The sequence below is a fragment of the Scyliorhinus canicula genome, chromosome 10 (genome assembly GCF_902713615.1).
Source record: "Scyliorhinus canicula chromosome 10, sScyCan1.1, whole genome shotgun sequence".
Lineage (NCBI taxonomy): Eukaryota > Metazoa > Chordata > Chondrichthyes > Carcharhiniformes > Scyliorhinidae > Scyliorhinus > Scyliorhinus canicula.
The window spans coordinates 59,408,349-59,427,523 of record NC_052155.1 but is presented as its reverse complement, the minus strand read 5'-3'; the positions used below and the strand labels follow the sequence as shown (position 1 = coordinate 59,427,523).

At 45.3% G+C, this 19,175-nt stretch overlaps 1 protein-coding gene across 3 annotated transcripts in view; it reads left to right on the top strand.

The window, feature by feature from the left end:
* The window catches only part of tmem67 (transmembrane protein 67), a 356,662-nt gene that overhangs the window by 217,119 nt on the left and 120,368 nt on the right, over window positions 1-19,175 (top strand). For all 3 annotated transcript variants that reach the window (XM_038809034.1, XM_038809035.1, XM_038809033.1), the window contains exons 12-13: window positions 1,718-1,874; window positions 15,788-15,911. In XM_038809034.1, coding sequence (XP_038664962.1) covers window positions 1,718-1,874; window positions 15,788-15,911 — 281 coding nt within the window. The remainder of the gene's footprint in view (window positions 1-1,717; window positions 1,875-15,787; window positions 15,912-19,175) is intronic.

Sequence of the window (19,175 nt, the reverse complement as noted above, 5' to 3'; positions counted from 1 at the left end):
CTATTGCTGCTACTATTTATCGTGATCTGGGACTAGATTCTGCCATCTGCCGCCGGCAGCTGAGTTTCCAATGCAGTGGAGAATTCAGCTCCGGTTCCCCGGTGGCGGGATCATCGTTCGTGCCTCGCACCAGCAGGAAGATGCAACTATGTTAAATTGACCCATTTTTATCATACCAATGGGCTGGGCACCAGATGCATCATGCCTCTGTGAGTCCCCAGCCCTCTGGGCCAAGATTCACACAGGTGTAGATTGGTACAAGTATTTCCCAGAGTAGCCCTGGAGCGGGAGACCCCATGTGTGGCCAAAGAGGTAGGTATTTGAGGTAGGTGCCCCCCCCCCCCCCACCAAGTTTATTGGTGGCCACCGCTCCACCCCTCCAATGCAAATCATGCCAATCCCAACCCCCGGCACCCCCACCACACCCCCTCAACCAGACCCCCCTGCAGTGATCTGTATATCTGTTGGAATACAAAGGGTTAACAAATGTACCGTAGTGTTAGACAACCACTAGATGGCAATGCATCTCCTCCTCCTTGGCCTGTTGGGCAGCTAACTCGCTATCCTGGGGGCAGCCACCTGAGCCCCCCGCGGCCCACTCCACTGCTACCCGCTCCGCTGCTACACACTCTGCTGCTGCAGCTTCCTCCTCCCCCTCGAGCAGCTTCAGCTCATACAGCCGCAGGGCATCCCGCAGATCTATGGTGACGATCAGGAAGGCCACCATTGCTGATTGAATTCCAATATCCGTTGTCTGCAGAGATGAAAGGCCGACATGTTAGCATGGTGCATATCCCCGTGCCCAACCAGTTGCAACAGGCTACATGGTGACCCTAGTTTGCATTGCACGATCCACCCCACATCTGCCTCCCCTCCATCACCCCCCCATCCCCTCATACCTGGCCCCATCGGTGGCCAGCACCATGGGGCCTCTGGCCCTGCCGCCCATCCCTGATGCCAGGGGTACCATTGGCTGGCATTGCCTTATGTAGTCTTCCGGTGGGTGGTGGCTGGGGGGGGGGGGGGGGGCGGCGTGCAGGCTGGTAACGCAGGAGCCAAGGTGGGTGGTCAGTGGATGCGTAACAAGATGACCACCATAATGTCGGTCCGTGACTGGACACCGCCCCAGTCCCGTGGGGTCTCACCCCCCCACCACCGCCGTCCACCTCCCCCCCCCCCCCACGGAAGTGCCCCCCCACTCCAGCCAGCACGGCCAGTGTCCGGTCTGGCAGCCTGGAGTCATTCCCCCCCATGTCCTACCTCCCCTCTCTCTCTCTCTCAGCAGCCATCACGCCAGTTTCACGATTTTTAAAAGCACTTGTGGACCGCGCTGTCGGGAACTCGGCCCATTGGAGGCCAGGAATTGTGGGTGGGGCCATTAATTATAAGCAAACGGTGTTCAAAGTATGTGCAGAGTGAAATGCATTGACCCTATTTTTGAGGTGACAAGGAATCCCGCTTTGATGTCAAACCGGCTCCTGCCGTGACTATTGTCGGAAGCTATTCTCCGTCCAAACACCGCTCCTGATTTTGACATCGGCCAACGGAGAATCCCACCTGTTATTTTTTAAATGTTCTATATATGTCCAGCTGATCACACATTATAAGTTAATATTCTATATAACATATCTATATAATATATCTATATATTTTGCATTTGAAAATATTTTATATATCTTGTATCCAGTTTTACTTGTTTATTTTCTTTCTTGGACAGTGTACACTTCCTGTTTCCATGCTTTTGTCTAAGTACCGTGCCATTCAATTTTATGACCTGTATGTGCTTCACAAAGGGGAACATGATGATGATCAACTGCATCCTGTTGCAGTTCGTAACTTAAACCTTCAATATAATGGAAAATTTGTAAATAAAGGTAAAGATATTCCTATATAGCCATTACTTCTTAAATCAGTCAGGTTTAATGTGCAAACACTTATGACTCAGTTAATGGAGAAGTGTGAGGTTATGCACTTTGGAAGGAGGAATTTAGGCAAAGATTATTTACTAAATGGGGAAATGCTTAGGAAATCAGAAGTACAACGGGACTTGGGAGTCCTTGTTCAGGATTCTCTTAAGGTTAATGTGCATGTTCAGTCAGCAGTTAAGAAGGCAAATGCAATGTTAGCATTCATGTCAAGAGGGATAGAATACAAGACCAGGGATGTACATTTTTTTATTTTTTTTAAATAAATTTAGCGTGCCAAATTATTTTTTCCAATTAAGGGACAATTTAGTGTGGCCAATCCACCTATCCTGCACATCTTTTGGGTTGTGGGGGCGAAACCCACACAGACACACGGAGAATGTGCAAACTCCACATGGACAGTGACCCAGGGCTGGGTTTCGAAACCGGGTCCTCAGTGCCGTAGGCAACAATGCTAACCACTATGCCACCATGCTGCCTCAGGGATGTACTTTTGAAGCTCTATAAGGCTCTGATCAGACCCCATTTGGAGTATTGTGAGCAATTTTGAGCCCCGTATCTAAGGAAGGATGTGCTGGCCTTGGAAAGGGTCCAGAGGAGGTTCACAAGAATGATCCCTGGAATGAAGAACCTGTCGTACGAGGAACGGTTGAGGACTCTGGGTCTGTATTCATTGGAATTTAGAAGGATGAGGGGGGATCTTATTGAAACTTACCGGATACTGCGAAGTCTGGATAGAGAAGACGTGGAGAGGATGTTTCCTCTCAGACTAAAGGGACGATCCTTTAAAACAGAGATTAGGAGGAATGTTTTCAGCCAGAGGGTAGTGAATCTGTGGAACTCTTTGCCGCAGAAGGCTGTGGAGGCCAAATTGCTGAGTGTCTTTAAGACAGAGATAGATAGGTTCTTGATGAATAAGGGGATCAGGGGTTATGGGGAGAAGGCAGGAGAATAGGGATGAGAAAATATCAGCCATGATTGAATGGTGGAGCAGACTCGATGGGCCGAGTGGCCTAATTCTGCTCCTATGTCTTATGGTCTTAATGCAAAAACAAATAGTATATTAGGGCAACTTTCTACTGTGGCAAGCATAAACATAATTGGTTCTCACTTGATTTTTTTGAGGAACAATTCCCTCAAATAATTGTTATTTTGAATTGTGCAACTAACTAAAGTAGACATAAAATGTTGCTTTCTCAACTGATGTTTAAATAATTAAGATTACATAGCCGTATTTTATATTTTTAAAAGCTTTTAATTGATTTAGTTAAGAGCAGGAGGAGGCCGTTTCAGTCCTTTCAGCCTATTTTGCAATTCTATTGGATAATGGTTGATCTAGAACAAAGAACAAAGAAAATTACAGCACAGTAACAGGCCCTTCGGCCCTCCCAGCCTGCGCCGATCCAGATCCTTTATCTAAACTGTCGCCTATTTTCCAAGGATCTACTTCCCTCTGTTCCCTGCCCGTTCATATATCTGTCTAGATGCATCTTAAATGATGCTATTATGCCCACCTCTACCACCTCCGCTGGCAAAGCGTTCCAGGCACCTACTACCCTCTGCGTAAAAAGCTTTCCATGCACATCTCCCTTAAACTTTCCCCGTCTCACCTTGAAATCGTGACCCCTTGTAATTAACACCCGCACTCTTGGAAAAAGCTTGTTGCTATCCACCCTGTCCATACCTCTCATAATTTTGTAGACCTCAAACAGGTCTCCCCTCAACCTCCGTCTTTCCAAAGAAAACAATCCTTATCTACTCAACCTTTCTTCATAACTAGCACCCTCCATACCAGGCAACATCCTGGTGAACCTCCTCTGCACCCTCTCTAAAGCATCCACATCCTTCTGGTAATGTGGCACCCAGAACTGCATGCAGTATTCCAAATGTGGCCTAACCAAAGTCCTATACAACTGTAACATGACCTGCCGACTCTTGTACTCAATACCCCGTCCGATGAAGGCAAGCATGCTGTATGCCTTCTTGACCACTCTATTGACCTGCGTTGCCACCTTCAGGGTACAATGGACCTGAACTCCCAGATCTCTCTGTACATCAATTTTCCCCAGGACTCTTCCATTGACCGTATAGTCTGCTCTTGAATTGGATCTTCCAAAATGCATCACCTCGCATTTGCCTGGATTGAACTCCATCTGCCATTTCTCTGCCCAACTCTCCAATCTATCTATATTTTGCTGTATTCTCTGACAGTTGCCCTCGCTATCTGCAACTCCACCAATCTTAGTATCATCTGCAAACTTGCTAATCAGACCACCTATACCTTCGTCCAGATCATTTATGTATATCACAAACAACAGTGGCCTGAGCACGGATCACTGAGGAACACCACTAGTCACTTTTCTCCATTTTGAGACACTCCCTTCCACCACTACTCTTTACTCAGTTCTTTATCCATCTAGCTAGTACACCCTGAACCCCATGCGACTTCACTTTTTCCATCAACCTGCCATGGGAAACTTTATCAAACGCCTTACTGAAGTCCATGTATATGACATCTACAGCCCTTCCCTCATCAATTACCTTTGTCACTTCCTCAAAGAATTCTATTAGGTTTGTAAGACACGACCTTCCCTGCACAAAACCATGCTGCCTATCACTGATAAGTCTATTTTCTTCCAAATGTGAATAGATCCTATCCCTCAGTATCTTCTCCAACAGTTTACCTACCACTGACGTCAAGCTCACAGGTCTATAATTCCCTGGATTATCCCTGCTACCCGTATTAAACAAAGGGTCAACATTTGCAATTCTCCAGTCCTCCGGGACCTCACCCCCGTGCTCAAGGATGGTGCAAAGATATCTGCTAAGGCCCCAGCTATTTTGTCCCTCTCTTCCCTCAGTAACCTGGGATAGATCCCATCCGGACCTGGGGTCTTGTCCACCTTAATGCCTTTTAGAATACCCAAAACCTCCCCCTTCCTTATGCCGACTTGACCTAGAGTATTTAAACATCCATCCCTAACCTCAACATCCGTCATGTCCCTCTCCTTGGTGAATGCCGATGCAAAGTACTCATTAAGAACCTCACCCATTTCCTCTGACTCCACACATATATTCCCTCTTTTGTCTTTGAATGGACCAATCCTTTCTCTAGTTACCTTCTTGCTCCTTATATACGAATAAAAGGCTTTGGAATTTTCCTTAACCCTGTTAGCCAAAGATATTTCATGACCCCTTTTAGCCCTCTTTATTGCGCGTTTGAGATTTGTCCTACTTTCCCGATATTCCTCCAAACCATAATCAGTTTTAAGTCGCCTAGATCTTATGTATGCTTCCTTTTTCATCTTAGCTAGTCTCACAATTCCATCCGTCATCCATGGTTCCCTAATCTTGCCATTTCTATCTCTCATTTTCACAGGAACATGTCTGTCCTGCACTCTAATCAACCTTTCCTTAAAAGACTCCCACATTTCAAATCTGGATTTACCCTTAAACAGTTGCTACCATTCCACACTCCCTAGTTCCTGCCGAATTTTGTTGTACTTGGCCTTTCCCCAATTTAAGACTCTTCCTTTAGGACCATTCTCGTCTTTGTCCATGAGTATTCTAAAACTTACAGAATTATGATCGCTATTCACAAAGTAATCACCGACTGAAACTTCAACCACCTGGCCGGGATCATTCCCCTTTACCAGGTCCAGTATGGCCCCTTCCCGAGTTGGACTATTTACATACTGCTCTAAAAAACTTTCCTGGATGCTCTTTACAAATTCTGCTCCATTTACGCCTCCAACAATACACGAGTCCCATTCAATGTTGGGGAAGTTAAAATCTCCCATCACGACCACCCTATTGCTCCTACATTTTTCTATAATCTGTCTACATATTTGTACCTCTACTTCATGCTCGCTTTTGGGAGGCCTGTAGTAAAGTCCCAACAATGTTACTGCACCCTTCCTATTTCTTAGTTCTACCCATATTGACCAGTAATGCAACTCCTCCACCCCTTTTACCTCCCTCTCTATCCCTCCTGAACCATCTATACCCTGGGATATTTAGTTGCCAATCTTGCCCTTCCCTCAACCAAGTCTCAGTAATACCAATAACATCATATTCCCAGGTACTAATCCAAGCCCTAAATTCATCTGCGTTACCTGCTACACTTCTCGCATTAAAACAAATGCACCTCAGACCACCTGTCCCTTTGCGTTCATCATCTCTTCCCTGTCTACTCTCCCCCTTAGTCACAATGAGTTTATTATCTAGTACCTTACTGGCTTTAGTTGCTGCCTCTTTACTGACATCTAACTTCCTAATCTGGTTCCCATCCCCCGCCACATTAGTTTAAAACCTCCCCAACAGTGTTAGCAAAAGCACGCCCGAGCACATTGGTTCCAGTCCTGCCCAGGTGTAGACGATCTGATTTGTAATGGTCCCACAGCCTCCATAACCGGTTCCAATGTCCCAAAAATCTGAACCCCTCCCTCCTGCACCATCTCTCAAGCCACATATTCATTATGACTATTCTTGAATTTCTACTTTGACTGTCTCGTGGCACTGGTAGCAATCCTGAGATTACTACCTTTGAGGTCCTACTTTTTAACTTACCTCCTAACTCCCTAAATTCTGATTGTAGGACCTCATCCCGTTTTTTACCTATATCGTTGGTGCCTATATGCACCCAGACAACGGGCTGTTCACCCTCCCCCTTCAGTATGTCCTGCAGCCGATCTGAGACATCCCTGACCCGTGCACCCGGGAGGCAACATACCATTCGGTATGAAATAAAGATTCTGTTTTTATTTCATTGAAACTTCAAAAAGAAAGCTAAAAATGTGTATGTTTTGATGGTTTTAAAGTAATAAACTGCTCACATTTTATCTGTGAATTATTTGATCATACTTAGGTTTGCTAGTTTCACATGGAAGGATTTAAACTAGTTTCGCAGGGGGGTGGGAAATATAGCAAAGGTAAATTAACTGAAGGGGAACCAGAGAATGTTATATCATCTCTGATGGCCGTGGTAATGATCAATAAAAAACGCCTAGTTCTTTGACTAGTAAGATAATTTATTAACAGATGAATACGTGGAAAGATACTAACGAACGGTAACTAAGAATTGAATTCAGTAAATTTTCCTGGAGCTACTTCTAGTGCGACTGTCCTCTAGTATGACTTGCTATCAACTGCCGAATCCCTCGAGTCACATGGTGGATCTCTATCACCACCTGCTGGTCGAGGTCGTACTGATATCACTACAGAGTGTAGGGCGAGTAAGACTCAGAGGGAGAACAGGTAGGACGTGGTTGCTGATCAAAGAGAGTCTGGTGGACTGAAGTGCATTTGTTTCAATGCGAGACGTGTAACAGGTAAGGCAGATGAACTTAGAGCTTGGATTAGTACTTGGAACTATGGTGTTGTTGCCATTGCAGAGACTTGGTTAAGGGAAGGACAGGATTGGCAGCTTAATGTTCCAGATAACAGATGTTTCAGGCGGGAGATGTAAAAGGGGTGGGGGAGTTGTGCTACTTGTTGAGGAGACTATCACAGCTATACTGCGGGAGGACAAGTCAGAGGACCATACAGTGAGGCAATATGGGCAGAGCTCAGGAATAGGAAGCATGTAGTCACAATATTGGAGGTTCACTATAGGCCTCCCAACAGCCAGCGGGATATACAGGAACAGATATATAGGCAGATTTTGGCAAGGTGCCAAAGGAACAGGGCTGTTGTGGTGAGTGATTTTAACTTTCCCTATATTTGCTGGGACTCACTTAGTGCTAGGGGCGTGGATGGGTCAGAGTTTGCAAGGAACATCCAGGAGAGCTTCTTGAAACAGTATGTAGATAGTCAAACTAGGGAAGGGGCTGTTCTGGACCTGGTATTGGGGATGGTCCCGGCCAGGATGTAGACATTTCAGTTGAGAAGTGGTTCGTGAACAGTGGCCACAATTCAGTAAGCTTTATGGTCCTGATGGATAAAGGTAAGTATCGTCCTCAGGTGAAAGTGCTAAATTGGGGGAAGGCTAATTACAGCAATATTAGGCAGGAACTGAAGTATGTAGATGTGGGCAGATGTTTGAGGGCAAATCAACATCTGACATGTGGGAGGCTTTCAAGTGTAAGTTGATAGGAATTCAGGAGGGCACGTTCCTGTAAGGATGAAGGATAAGTATGGCAAGTTTTGGGAACCTTGGATAACGAGAGATATTGTGAGCCTAGTCAAAAACAAAAAGGAAGCATTTGTCAAGGGTAGGAGACTGGGAACACACAAAGCAAGTGTGGAATACAGGGAATGTAGAAAGAAACTTAAGCAAGGAGTCAGGAGGCTAAAAGGGGTCACAAAAAATCATTAGCCAGCAGGATTAAGGAAAATCCCAAGGCTTTTTATACATATATAAAGAGCAAGAGGATAGCCAGGGAGAGGGTTGGCCCATTCAAGGACAGGCGAGGGAATCTATGTGTGGAGCCGGAGGAAATGGGCGAGGTATTAAATGAAAACTTTGTGTCAGTATTCACCAAAGAGAAGGACTTGGTGGATGATGAGTCTGGGGAAGGGTACGTAGATAGTTTGGGTAATGTTGAGATCAAAAAGGAGGACGTATTGGGAGTCTTGGAAAAACATTAAGGTAGACAAGTCCCAGGGCCTGATGGGATATACCCGAGAATACTGAGAGAGGAAAGGGAGGAAATTGCTGGGGCCTTGAGAGAAATCTTTGTATCCTCACTGGCTACAGGGGAGGTCCCAGAGGATTGGAGAATAGCCAACGTTGTTCCTTTGTTTAAGAAGGGTAACAAGGATAATTCTGGGGCGGGATTCTCCGACCCCCTGCCGGGTCGGAGAATCGCTGGGGGCCGGCGTCAATCCCGCCCCCGCCGTGTCCCGAATTCTCCGGCACCGGAAATTCGGCAGGGGCGGTAATCGCTCTGCGCCGGTCAGCGTGCCCCCTCCCCCCCCCCGGCGATTCTCCGGCCCGCAATGGGCTGAAGTCCCGCCGCTGTCATGTTTATCTCGCCGGCGTGGATCAAATTACCCACCTTAACGGCGGGAGCAGGCGGCGGGGGCGGGCTCCGGGGTCCTGGAGTGGGTGCGGGGCGATCTGGCCCCGGGAGGTGCCCCCACGATGGCCTGGCCCGTGATCGGGGTCCACCAATCGGCGGGCGGGCCTGTGCCGTGCGGGCACTCTTTTCCTTCCACCTTCACCATAGTCTTCACCATGGCAGAGGCGGAAGTGACCCCCTCCCCTGCGCATGCGCGGGGATGACATCAGCAGCCGCTGATGCTCCGGTGCATGCGCGGACTTCCGCCATCCGGTGAAGTCCCTTCGGCCCCGGCTGGCAAGGCGCCAAAGGCTATTCCGCCAGCCGGCGGAACGCCAACCATTCCGGCGCGGGCCTAGCCCCTCAGTGTTGGGGCTTGGCCCCTAAAGGTGCGGAGACCTCCGCACCTTTGAGGCGGCCCAACGCCAGAGTAGTTCATGCCTCTCCATCACGCCGGGACTCACCGCCCCGCCGGGTAGGGAAGAATCCCGGCCCAAGTGATTACAGTCCGATGAGTCTTATATCAGTGGTAAGGAAATTATTGAAGAGGATTCTTTGCAACAGGATTTACTCCCACTTGGAAATAAGTGGAAGTATTAGCAAGAGGCAACATGGTTTTGTGAAGGGGAGATCGTGTCTCACTAATTTGATCGGGTTTTTGAGGAAGTGAAAAAGTTGATTGATGAGGGTAGGGCAGTGGATGTTGTCTACATGGACTTCAGTAAGGCCTTTGACAAGGTCCTTCATGGCAGACTGGCACAGAAGGTGAAGTCGCACGGGATCCGAGGTGAGCCGGCAAGATGGATACAGAACTCACTCGGTCATAGAAGACAGAGGGTAGCAGTGGAAGGTGTATTTCTGAATGGAGGGCTGTGACTGGTGGCATTCCTCAGGGATCAGTGCTGGGACCCTTGCTGTTTGTAATATATATAAATAATTTGCAGGAAAATATAACTGGTTTGATTAATAAGTTTGTGGACGAGACAAAGGTTGGTGGAATTGCGGATAGTGATGAGGACAATCAGAGGATACAGCAGGATACAAATCGGTTGGAGGCTTGGGCAGAGAGATGGTAGATGGAGTTTAATCCAGACAAATGTGAGGTAATGCATTTAATACAGATGGGAAATATACAGTAAATGAAATGAAATGAAATGATGGCAGAACCCTTGAGAGTATTGATAGGTAGAGGGATCTGGGTGTACAGGTACACAGGTCACTGAAAGTGACAACGCAGGTGGAGAAGGTAGTCAAGAACGCATTCGGCATGCTTGCCTTTATCGGCCGGGGCATTGAGTATAGAAATTGGCAAGTCATGTTGCAGCTTTACAGAACCTTAGTTAGGTCGCACTTGGAATATAGTGTTCAGTTCTGGTCACCACACTACCAGAAGGATGTGGAGGCTTTGGAGAGGGTACAGAAAAGATTTACCAGGCAGTTGCCTGGTATAGAAGGCATTAACGATGAGGAGAGGTTGGAGAAATTTGGTTTGTTCTCACTGGAACGATGGAGGTTGAGGGGCGACCTGAAGAAGTCTACAAGATTATGAGGGGCATGGACAGAGTGGATGGTCAGAAGCTTTTTCCCAGGGTGGAAGAGTCAATTAGTGGGTCATAGGTTTAAGGTGCGAGGGGCAAGGTTTAATGGAGATGTATAAGGCAAATGTTTTGCACAGAGGGTGGTGGGAACCTGGAACTCGCTGCCGGGGGAGGTCATGGAAGCAGATACGATAGTGACTTTTAAGGGGCATCTTGACAAATACATGAATAGAATGGGAATACAGGGATATGGTCATAGGAAGAATAGGGGTTTTTGGTTCAGACGGGCAGCATGGTCGATGCAGGCTTGGAGGACCGAAGGGTCTGTTCCTGTACTATCATTTTCTTTGTTCTTTAATTTGGCTGAATACACAAAAGCTAATTATATATAAGCTATGTGAATAAGTACATGAATAATGGTGTAGAGAAATTAGCCGTCAGCAATGTCTCCACCTGAAATAGGATTCAGTTAAGTTTAGAAATTCCGACATTTGGAAGATTTTAGCAGATTAGTCAAAATATTAATTTCCTAACTTTAAGTTGCTTTGTCTTAAATTCCAATGTTGTCAAAACAAAATACAAAATGTTCTGCCATTATTTAAATAAGAGCCCAAATAGTGTGAAGTCCTCCACTCCTTGGCATTGGAATTACTTATAGATTACATTTTGGTATCTTCTGTTCTGTGTAACTGATTATACTTGCAGTGACCAAGTATTGAATCAACTATGTATAGTATTGTTTACCATCAACAATAAACCGATGATTCAGGAAACATTCTGCCTCTGTGGAGAGAGAAACAGTTAATGCACTGTATCTGGCCACAGGTTTGGAGGCTCCGATGTCAGTACCAAATGAAGATTTCAAGCCAGAACTTGTCGGCAGTGAGACTGGTGGCACAATATTCAGGGAGGTGGCCTCCTAATTGGGCAGGCTCTCAATGCTGCCAACCTAATCACAGGGCCAGCAGCTATAGAGCCACAACCGAGCCCACCAAGAGAGATGGCACTGCTGAGGCAGGTTGATGACTGTGTAGGCATCTTGACACGGAGGTATCCTTTGCTGAACTGCACAGTTGTGCAGAAATGAACAGAATCTAGACAGCAGCTCCATAGGGATGGCGGAAATAGAGATTCAGACATGACCACGATTGTGGTTTTTAATTCTCATGACTCCATCATTGGAATATGGAATCTCTTGCTCCTATTATCACACAGCCTGTTGCAGGGAGCCTGTCTCCATTGAGTGAGCGGCCTCCTCGCACAGTGGTAGGCTGTTCCACTAGCAATCAAATGTTAAAGCGGCCACAAAATCTCACATAATTATGGATTTAGCAGTGCAAATAGTTGCCTTCTTTGTAGAGTGGACAGCTGATCCAATTCCCAGGTCCACCCTGGAAACGTTTGATGGTGGTATTTATGAATTGGGCAACCATCCCAACTTGATTCTGCCATATTTCCCTGCTCCCTTGCTTCCAACTCCAAGCATCAAAGAAATTGGAAAATGGAACCTAATGTTCCATTACTTATATCTAATGTCAATGCATCTAAGTTCTTTACTCCTGATTTTTCAGTAATTAAGTTTAATAACAGAAGATTATGCGCTGATCTGGTCCCTGCCACAGATGACATTTGCTAGCAACTGGCTCCATCCCTCTCTCCTTGGCAGCTGCCTCAGGCTAAACAAGATTGTTCACCGAATTTGACCCTGAGATGACCTTCCAATCTCACATCCACAGAATCGCTAAGGTAGCCTATATCTACCCCTGTAAGATAGCTGACTCTGCCTTCATTCTACTACTGATGAAATATTAATAAAGATTCTGTTCTCTATAAATTTGACTATTCCAATGGTTGGTTTACACCATCCTCCATAAACCTTTGCTGCCCATTTTTTAAATGCATGTCAAATCTTGTTTGCTAAATATCTTTGTGCTCAATGATCTACAATGACTCCCAGTTAAGAGATTACATTATTTAACATTCTTATTGTTTTGAAATCCCTCAGTGATAGCCTGGTGGGACCTATGGGGTGGGAATGATTATCTTCCCCGTGGTCCTTCTGGTGTCCCCACTAGGGGCAGGATATCTCTCGTAACCTTTGTATAAAAGGTCGGCCACAAAGACTCCGTCCAGACCAGGCACCCAGTCAGGATCTAAAGGGCAGTGTATATATTGTGTTGTAAATAAACCAATGTTTCTTTATTTTACTTGGTGTGGACTCTCTATATCCTTATTAAACACTCCATGGCCTCTTCTCCCCAGCTCTGTAACTTTCAGCTCTACAATCCTTTGGGATAGCTATGCAGCATCAATTTTAGTCTCTTGAACATCCCAATTTCCATCATTTACTTAATCATTGACAGCCATTCAGTATCTGTGACCTTAAGATCTGGAATGCTCTCCCTAGACTCTGGGTTTCTCTTCCTCTCTTTTATTCCTTAAGATACTCCTTGAACCCTATCTTTTGACCAAACTCTTGATCATCTACCCTAATATCTATCCTAACAAGCAATGCTCTGTATGAAGAGCAGAACCTTTCAAAATCTACCGCAATACATTCAGTCACAGAACAACAGTATTTTAAATGAAACACAGACTGCTTTTAGAATGCAAGTGTTATATTATCCAGGTGAGTACCCTTTGATTCCCATTTATGTTGTATAGATTTTTGAGGGAATACTTTTCTACTTTGAGTTGACTCATGGAAGCCAGTGCCATTGTGAGGAGGAGCGCTATGCAAACTTTGCTCTTCCCATAGTAAAGACAAAAATGCAAGGTGGATTTCCACCAGACTTATGCCACAAATCTCCTTATGGATGGTTATGGAAAAAAGGTAGCAAACACCCAGAATCTGCAGGTCTCCAGCTGTTGCACTCAGTCAGTATTGTACTGTACAAGAAGAATCCAATAAGCATAAATAAAGAAAAAGTATTGCTGCAAAAGTATGTTTTGTCAAAGCTTTTCATCTTGCACTCATCAGGACATTCCTAGAGTCATAGAGTCATAGAATTTACAGTGCAGAAGGAGGCCGTTCAGCCCATCGAGTCTGCACCAACTCTTGAAAAGAGCACCATACTTAAGCCCCGTGCCTCCATCCTAACCCCTCTTTCCCTGTAACCCCACTTAACCTTTTTGGATACTAAGGGCAATTCAGAATGGCCAATCCAACTAACCTGCACTGTGGGAGGAAACCGCAGCACCCAGAGGAAACCCACGCACACACGGGGAGAACGTGCAGACTCCACACAGATAGTGACCCAAGCCGGGAATCGAACCTGGCACCCTGGAGCTGTGGAGCAACTGTGCTAACCACTATGCTACCGTGCTGCCCGTTGCTACTATTTGCAAGAAAACTAATATTGGCGAAACAATAATTTTATGCCATATGAGAAGAGAGTGCTGATCAATTAGCAAGTGGTACAAGCATTGCTTTGGAGAATAATTCACGATGGCAATGCCTCTATGAATCAGAATCCACTTGCCAACCAATCAGCATTCTCTTCTCATACAGTGTAAATTTATTGGACAGCATTCTCTGTCCCGTTGCACCCATTTTCTGTTGCAGCGCTCCCCCGCCGGCAGCGGGATCTTCCGTCCTGGCAGCCGGCCAATGTGGTTTCCCATTGTGGGCACCCGCACGCTGTCGGGAAATCTGCAGGCGTAAGTATGCTACCGGCAAAGCGGACGATCCCGCCAACGGAGAATCCGGCCCTCTGACATTGGTATTCATGCAAGTTACGTATTATCAGGCAATTAAAAGAAAAAGTTGTTTGAGAAACCAAGTTTAGAAGAATACAAGGACATAAAACATAGGAACAGGAATAAGCAATTTAACCCTCAAGCCTGCTCCGCTATTTAATAAGATCATGGCTACTTTTGGCTTGAATCTACTTTGCTACCTGCTTCCCATAATTCCTGACTCCTTGTAGATCAAAAATCAATTTAAGTCTTGAATAAATTCAATGGCCCAGCCTCCACTACTCTCTGGGATAGAGATTTCTGAAGTTTAAAAACCCTCTGTTAGAGGAATTTTTTTCTCATCTCCATCTTATTTTGAAATGGTGTTCCATGGGAGGGAAACATCTGCCCTGTCAAGCCCCCTCAGAGTCTTCCAGCGTCTTTCAATAAGATCACCTCTCATTGTTCTAAACTTCAATTAGTATGGATCGAACCTGGTCAACATTTCGTCATAAGACAACCGCTTCATCCCAGGCATCAATTTATGAACCTTTTCTGAACTGCCTCTATTAATACAGACATGGTGACTTCAAACCAAGTAAAATAATGAACAATGTTTTATTTACACAAATGATATGTACACTATCGGGTAGATAATACCGGACTTCTATTCTGGTTGCTGCCTCACTGGCCGACCTTTTATCTATTGGTTAATTGAGTTACCCCACCGATAGCGGGCGAGCTCGTGCTCCACAAGGAGCATGGGGAAGACAAGCATTTCCACACGTAGGTCCCGTGCGGGATATTACAGCTCCAATGCAAGCATAGCCCTCCTTATGTTAGACCAAAAATGTATGCAGCACTCTCGGCGTAATCTCGCACAACTGTCCTGTACAATTGTAGCAAATCTTCTCTAATTTTATACTCCATCTCCTTGCAATAAACACCAATATTCCATTTGCCTCCTAATTACTTGCTGTACCTGCATGTTAACATTTATCCACCTTGCCTGCCACATCCTCAAAGAACTCTAATGAACTTGTCAAATGCGATTTCCCTTTCAGTAAACCTTGTTGACTCTGATTGTTTGTTTTATGATTTTTTTAAATGTCCCGCTAGTATTTACTTAATGGATTCCAGGATTTCCCTAATGATCAATTTTGAGCTAACTTGCCTATAGTTTCCTGCTCTCTGACTTTCTCCTTTCAATGCGGTTTTGCATTTGGAGTTTTCCAATCCGTTGGGACCTTTCCAGAATCTTAGGAATTTTGGAATATTACAACTACTATCTACTATTTGTGCAGCCATTTGTTTTAAGACCTGAGGATGCAGGCCATCAGGTCAAAGGGCCTTATCAGTCTTTTAAATAATTTATCATATTGTATAATTTTATATATAATATTGAAAATGAAGGTAGAAGTTTGTAGGTAGGCTTTACAGCTTCAGCATTCCTAGTTCCTGCTGGAAATTCTTTGGGAAATTGCATAGGTTTTAATTTTCTGGCCATTAATTTTACTAGCCAGAAAGTGATAGGCTAGGGTGTACAATTTCCTGATGTTTTTCCAATGTATATCAGGAATGCTGAAGGCCCTTTGTGCCGAAGTCAGACTTTTTCAAGCACTAATTTATTGCTTTTAAATCACAGATGATGCGGAAAATGATTGGTATTTAACTAGACGTATTTTCTTGGTGGATACCTTAGCTGGTCGTGAAGATAACCTGAATAGACAGCCAAAAGTGATCAGAGTTGCTAATGACATAAAAATCAGGTGAGAAAGAGTACTCCCAACACTAATTTTTTACTGATGTTAATTTCTTCCAGTTAAAATTCCTGTTAGTCCTTTGCTTCTCAAATACTTCTGGGAGCTTTTTTGTACCTCCAACCATGAAATCAGATACAAAGGCTTGGATTTTCATACTTGAAGTGGGTAGGGGAGTCGGAAAAACTAACGACTCGGCCAGACCCCTCTTGGTGAAATTGCCCACAAAGTTGGGACCTTCATTGCTGAGTCTAGATGTGAGCTGGAGCCAGCCAACCTGGTAAGAAATGCGGACACAGCCACAGAGCCTGCTGAGTGTGGCGGTGGACTTTTTAAAAGGTGTGGTAAACCACTGTTACAGCTGTATTAGGTGATGTAAGGTAGGACCTGGACTACAGGTTCGCCGGTAGCCACTGACTGCTGGCTCCGCCCAGTAGGAAGAGTATAAATATGCGTGTCCTCTATTCAACAGCCATTTCGCCAGCTCCTGTGGGAGGCCACACATCTTACTGCAATAAAGCCACAGTTGTATCCAACCTTAGTCTTTGCACAATTGACCGTGCACCAGTGCAGGGTACAGAGGGTATGTGGGCCAGGGCATTGTCAAGACTCCTCATCGCTCACTTTGATGTTCCCTTCCTTTCAGTTTTTGATTCGAGAAAATGAAGGAGCCAGTTGAGCTGGTGATTCTTTTGATTGTTATTGAGCGGCAGCAGTGAAATCGATGTGCCGCTGCATGCTGCGAGGAACAGCGCCCTGCCGAGGCGGCGGAGGCAGGGACTGTTGATCTTCCAGGAGCAGGGCCACAGATGGCAGTGCCCCAGAGGAATCACTAAAGGCCATGAGTACGCCACCATAGAACTTACAAACTCCTTTTCCAGGTGATGCAAGAGTTGGCACGACATGGACTGGAAGGTGACCCATTGCCGGTGGCTCTGAAAATCACTGTTGCTCTGAACTTCTAAGCCAGGGGCTCATTTTAGGCTGAATGGCTGACCTGTGCAGTATTTCCCAGTTAGCCACACACAAGTGCATAAGGGAGGTCACAGATGCGCTGTTTGCGAGGGGCTGCTTTAGCACAATGGGCTAAATAGCTGGCTTGTAAAGCAGACCAAGGCCAGCAGCGCGGGTTCAATTCACGAACCAGCCTCCCCGAACAGGCGCTGGAATGTGGCGACTGGGGGCTTTTCACAGTAACTTCATTGAAGCCTACTTGTGACAATAAGCGATTTTCATTTCATTTTACATCAACTTCACCCGAACCATAAGACATAGAAACAGAATTAGGCCACTTGGTCCATCAAGTCTGCACCGCCATTCATTCATGGCTGATATTGTTCTCATCCCCATTCTCCTGCCTTCTCCCCAAAACCCCTGATCCCCTTATTAATCAAGAACCTATCTATCTCTGTCTTAAAGACACTCAGTGAATTGGCCTCCACAGCCTTCAGTGGCAAAGTGTTCCACAGATTCACCACCCTCTGGCTGAAGAAATTCCTCCTCATCTCTGTTTTAAAGGATCACCCTTTAGTTTGAGATTGTGTCCTCTGGTTATAGTTTTTCCTTCCAGTGTAAACATCCTCTCCACATCCACTCTATCCAGTCCTCGCAGTACCCTGTAAATTTCAATAAGATCCATCCTCATCCTTCTAAACTCCAATGAGTGCAGACCCAGAGTCCTCAACCATTCCTCATACGACAAGCTGTTCAGTCCAGGGATCATTCTTGTGAAGCTCCTCTGGACCCTTTCCAAGGCCAGCACATCCTTCCTTAGATACGGGGCCTAAAACTGTTCACAATATTCCAAATGGGGTCTGACCAGAGCCTTATATGGCCTCAGAAGTGCATGTCTAGTCTTCTATTCTATCCCTCTTGACATGAATGTTAACATTGCATTTGCCTTCCTAACTGCCGACTGAACCTGCATGTTAAAACCTCAAGAGAATCATGAACAAGGACTCCCAAGTCCTTTGTGCTTCTGATTTCCTAAGCATTTCCCCATTTAGAAAATAGTCTATGCCTCCATTCCTCCTTCCAAAGTGCATATCCTCACACTTTTCCACATTGTATTTCATCTGCCACTTCATGGCCCACTCGCCTTAACTGTCCAAATCATGCTGCAATCCTCCTGCTTCCTCAACACTACCTGTCCCTCTCCAGATATTTGTATCATCAGCAAACATAGCAACAGTGCCTTCAGTTCCTTCTTCCAGATCATTAATAACAGAGGAAGCAGGAAGCAGGAAGTTGGAAGGTAGTAAAACAGGGACAGAAGCAAAAGGAAGTAAGGGGGAAAGTGTAAGGCAGAGAAGCCATAGTCAAAAATCAAAAAGTGCGACAGTACAAGGTATAGTGACTGAGGGGAGCTCAGTGAATAGGCCCAGTAATACTGAAAGGAATAAAACTGGAGATGTTAAGATTCAAAATAGAGGTAAAATAACCAACATAAGTGTACTTTACCTGAATGCTCGTAGTATTCAGAATAAAGTAAATGAGTTGATGGCGCAAATCATTGTGAATGACTATGATTTAGTGGCCATTAATGAAACATGGTAAAAGGATGGTCATGACTGGGAGTTAAATATCCGAGGGTATCAAACTATTCGGAAGGACAGAGTGGATGGTAAGTGAGGTGGTGTAGCTCTGTTATTTAAGGATGACATCCGGGCAATAGTAAAGGATGACATCGGTGCTATGGAGGATAATGTTGAATCCATTTGGGTGGAAATCAGGAATAGTAAGACGAAAAAGTCACTGATAGGAGTAGTCTATAGGCCACCAAATAGTAATGTTATGGTGGGGCAGGCAATAAACAAAGAAATAACTGATGCATGTAGAAATCGTACAGCAGTTATTATGGGGGATTTTAATCTACATGTCGATTGGTTTAACCAGGTCGGTCAAGGCAGCCTTGAGGAGGAGTTTATAGAATGTATCCGCGATAGTTTCCTAGAACATTATGTAATGGAACCTACGCAGGAACAAGTGGTTCTAGATCTTCTCCTGAGACAGGATTGATTCATGATCTCATAGTTAGGGATCCTCTCGGAAGGAGTGATCACAATATGGTGGAATTTAAAATACAGATGGAGGGTGAGAAGGTAAAATCAAGTACTAGTGTTTTGTGCTTAAACACAGGAGATTACAATGGGATGAGAGAAGAACTAGCTATGGTAGACTGGAACAGTTGAGGAACAGCGGAGAACCTTCCAAGTGATTTTTCACAGTGCTCAGCAAAGGTTTATACCAACAAAAAGGAAGGACGGTAGAAAG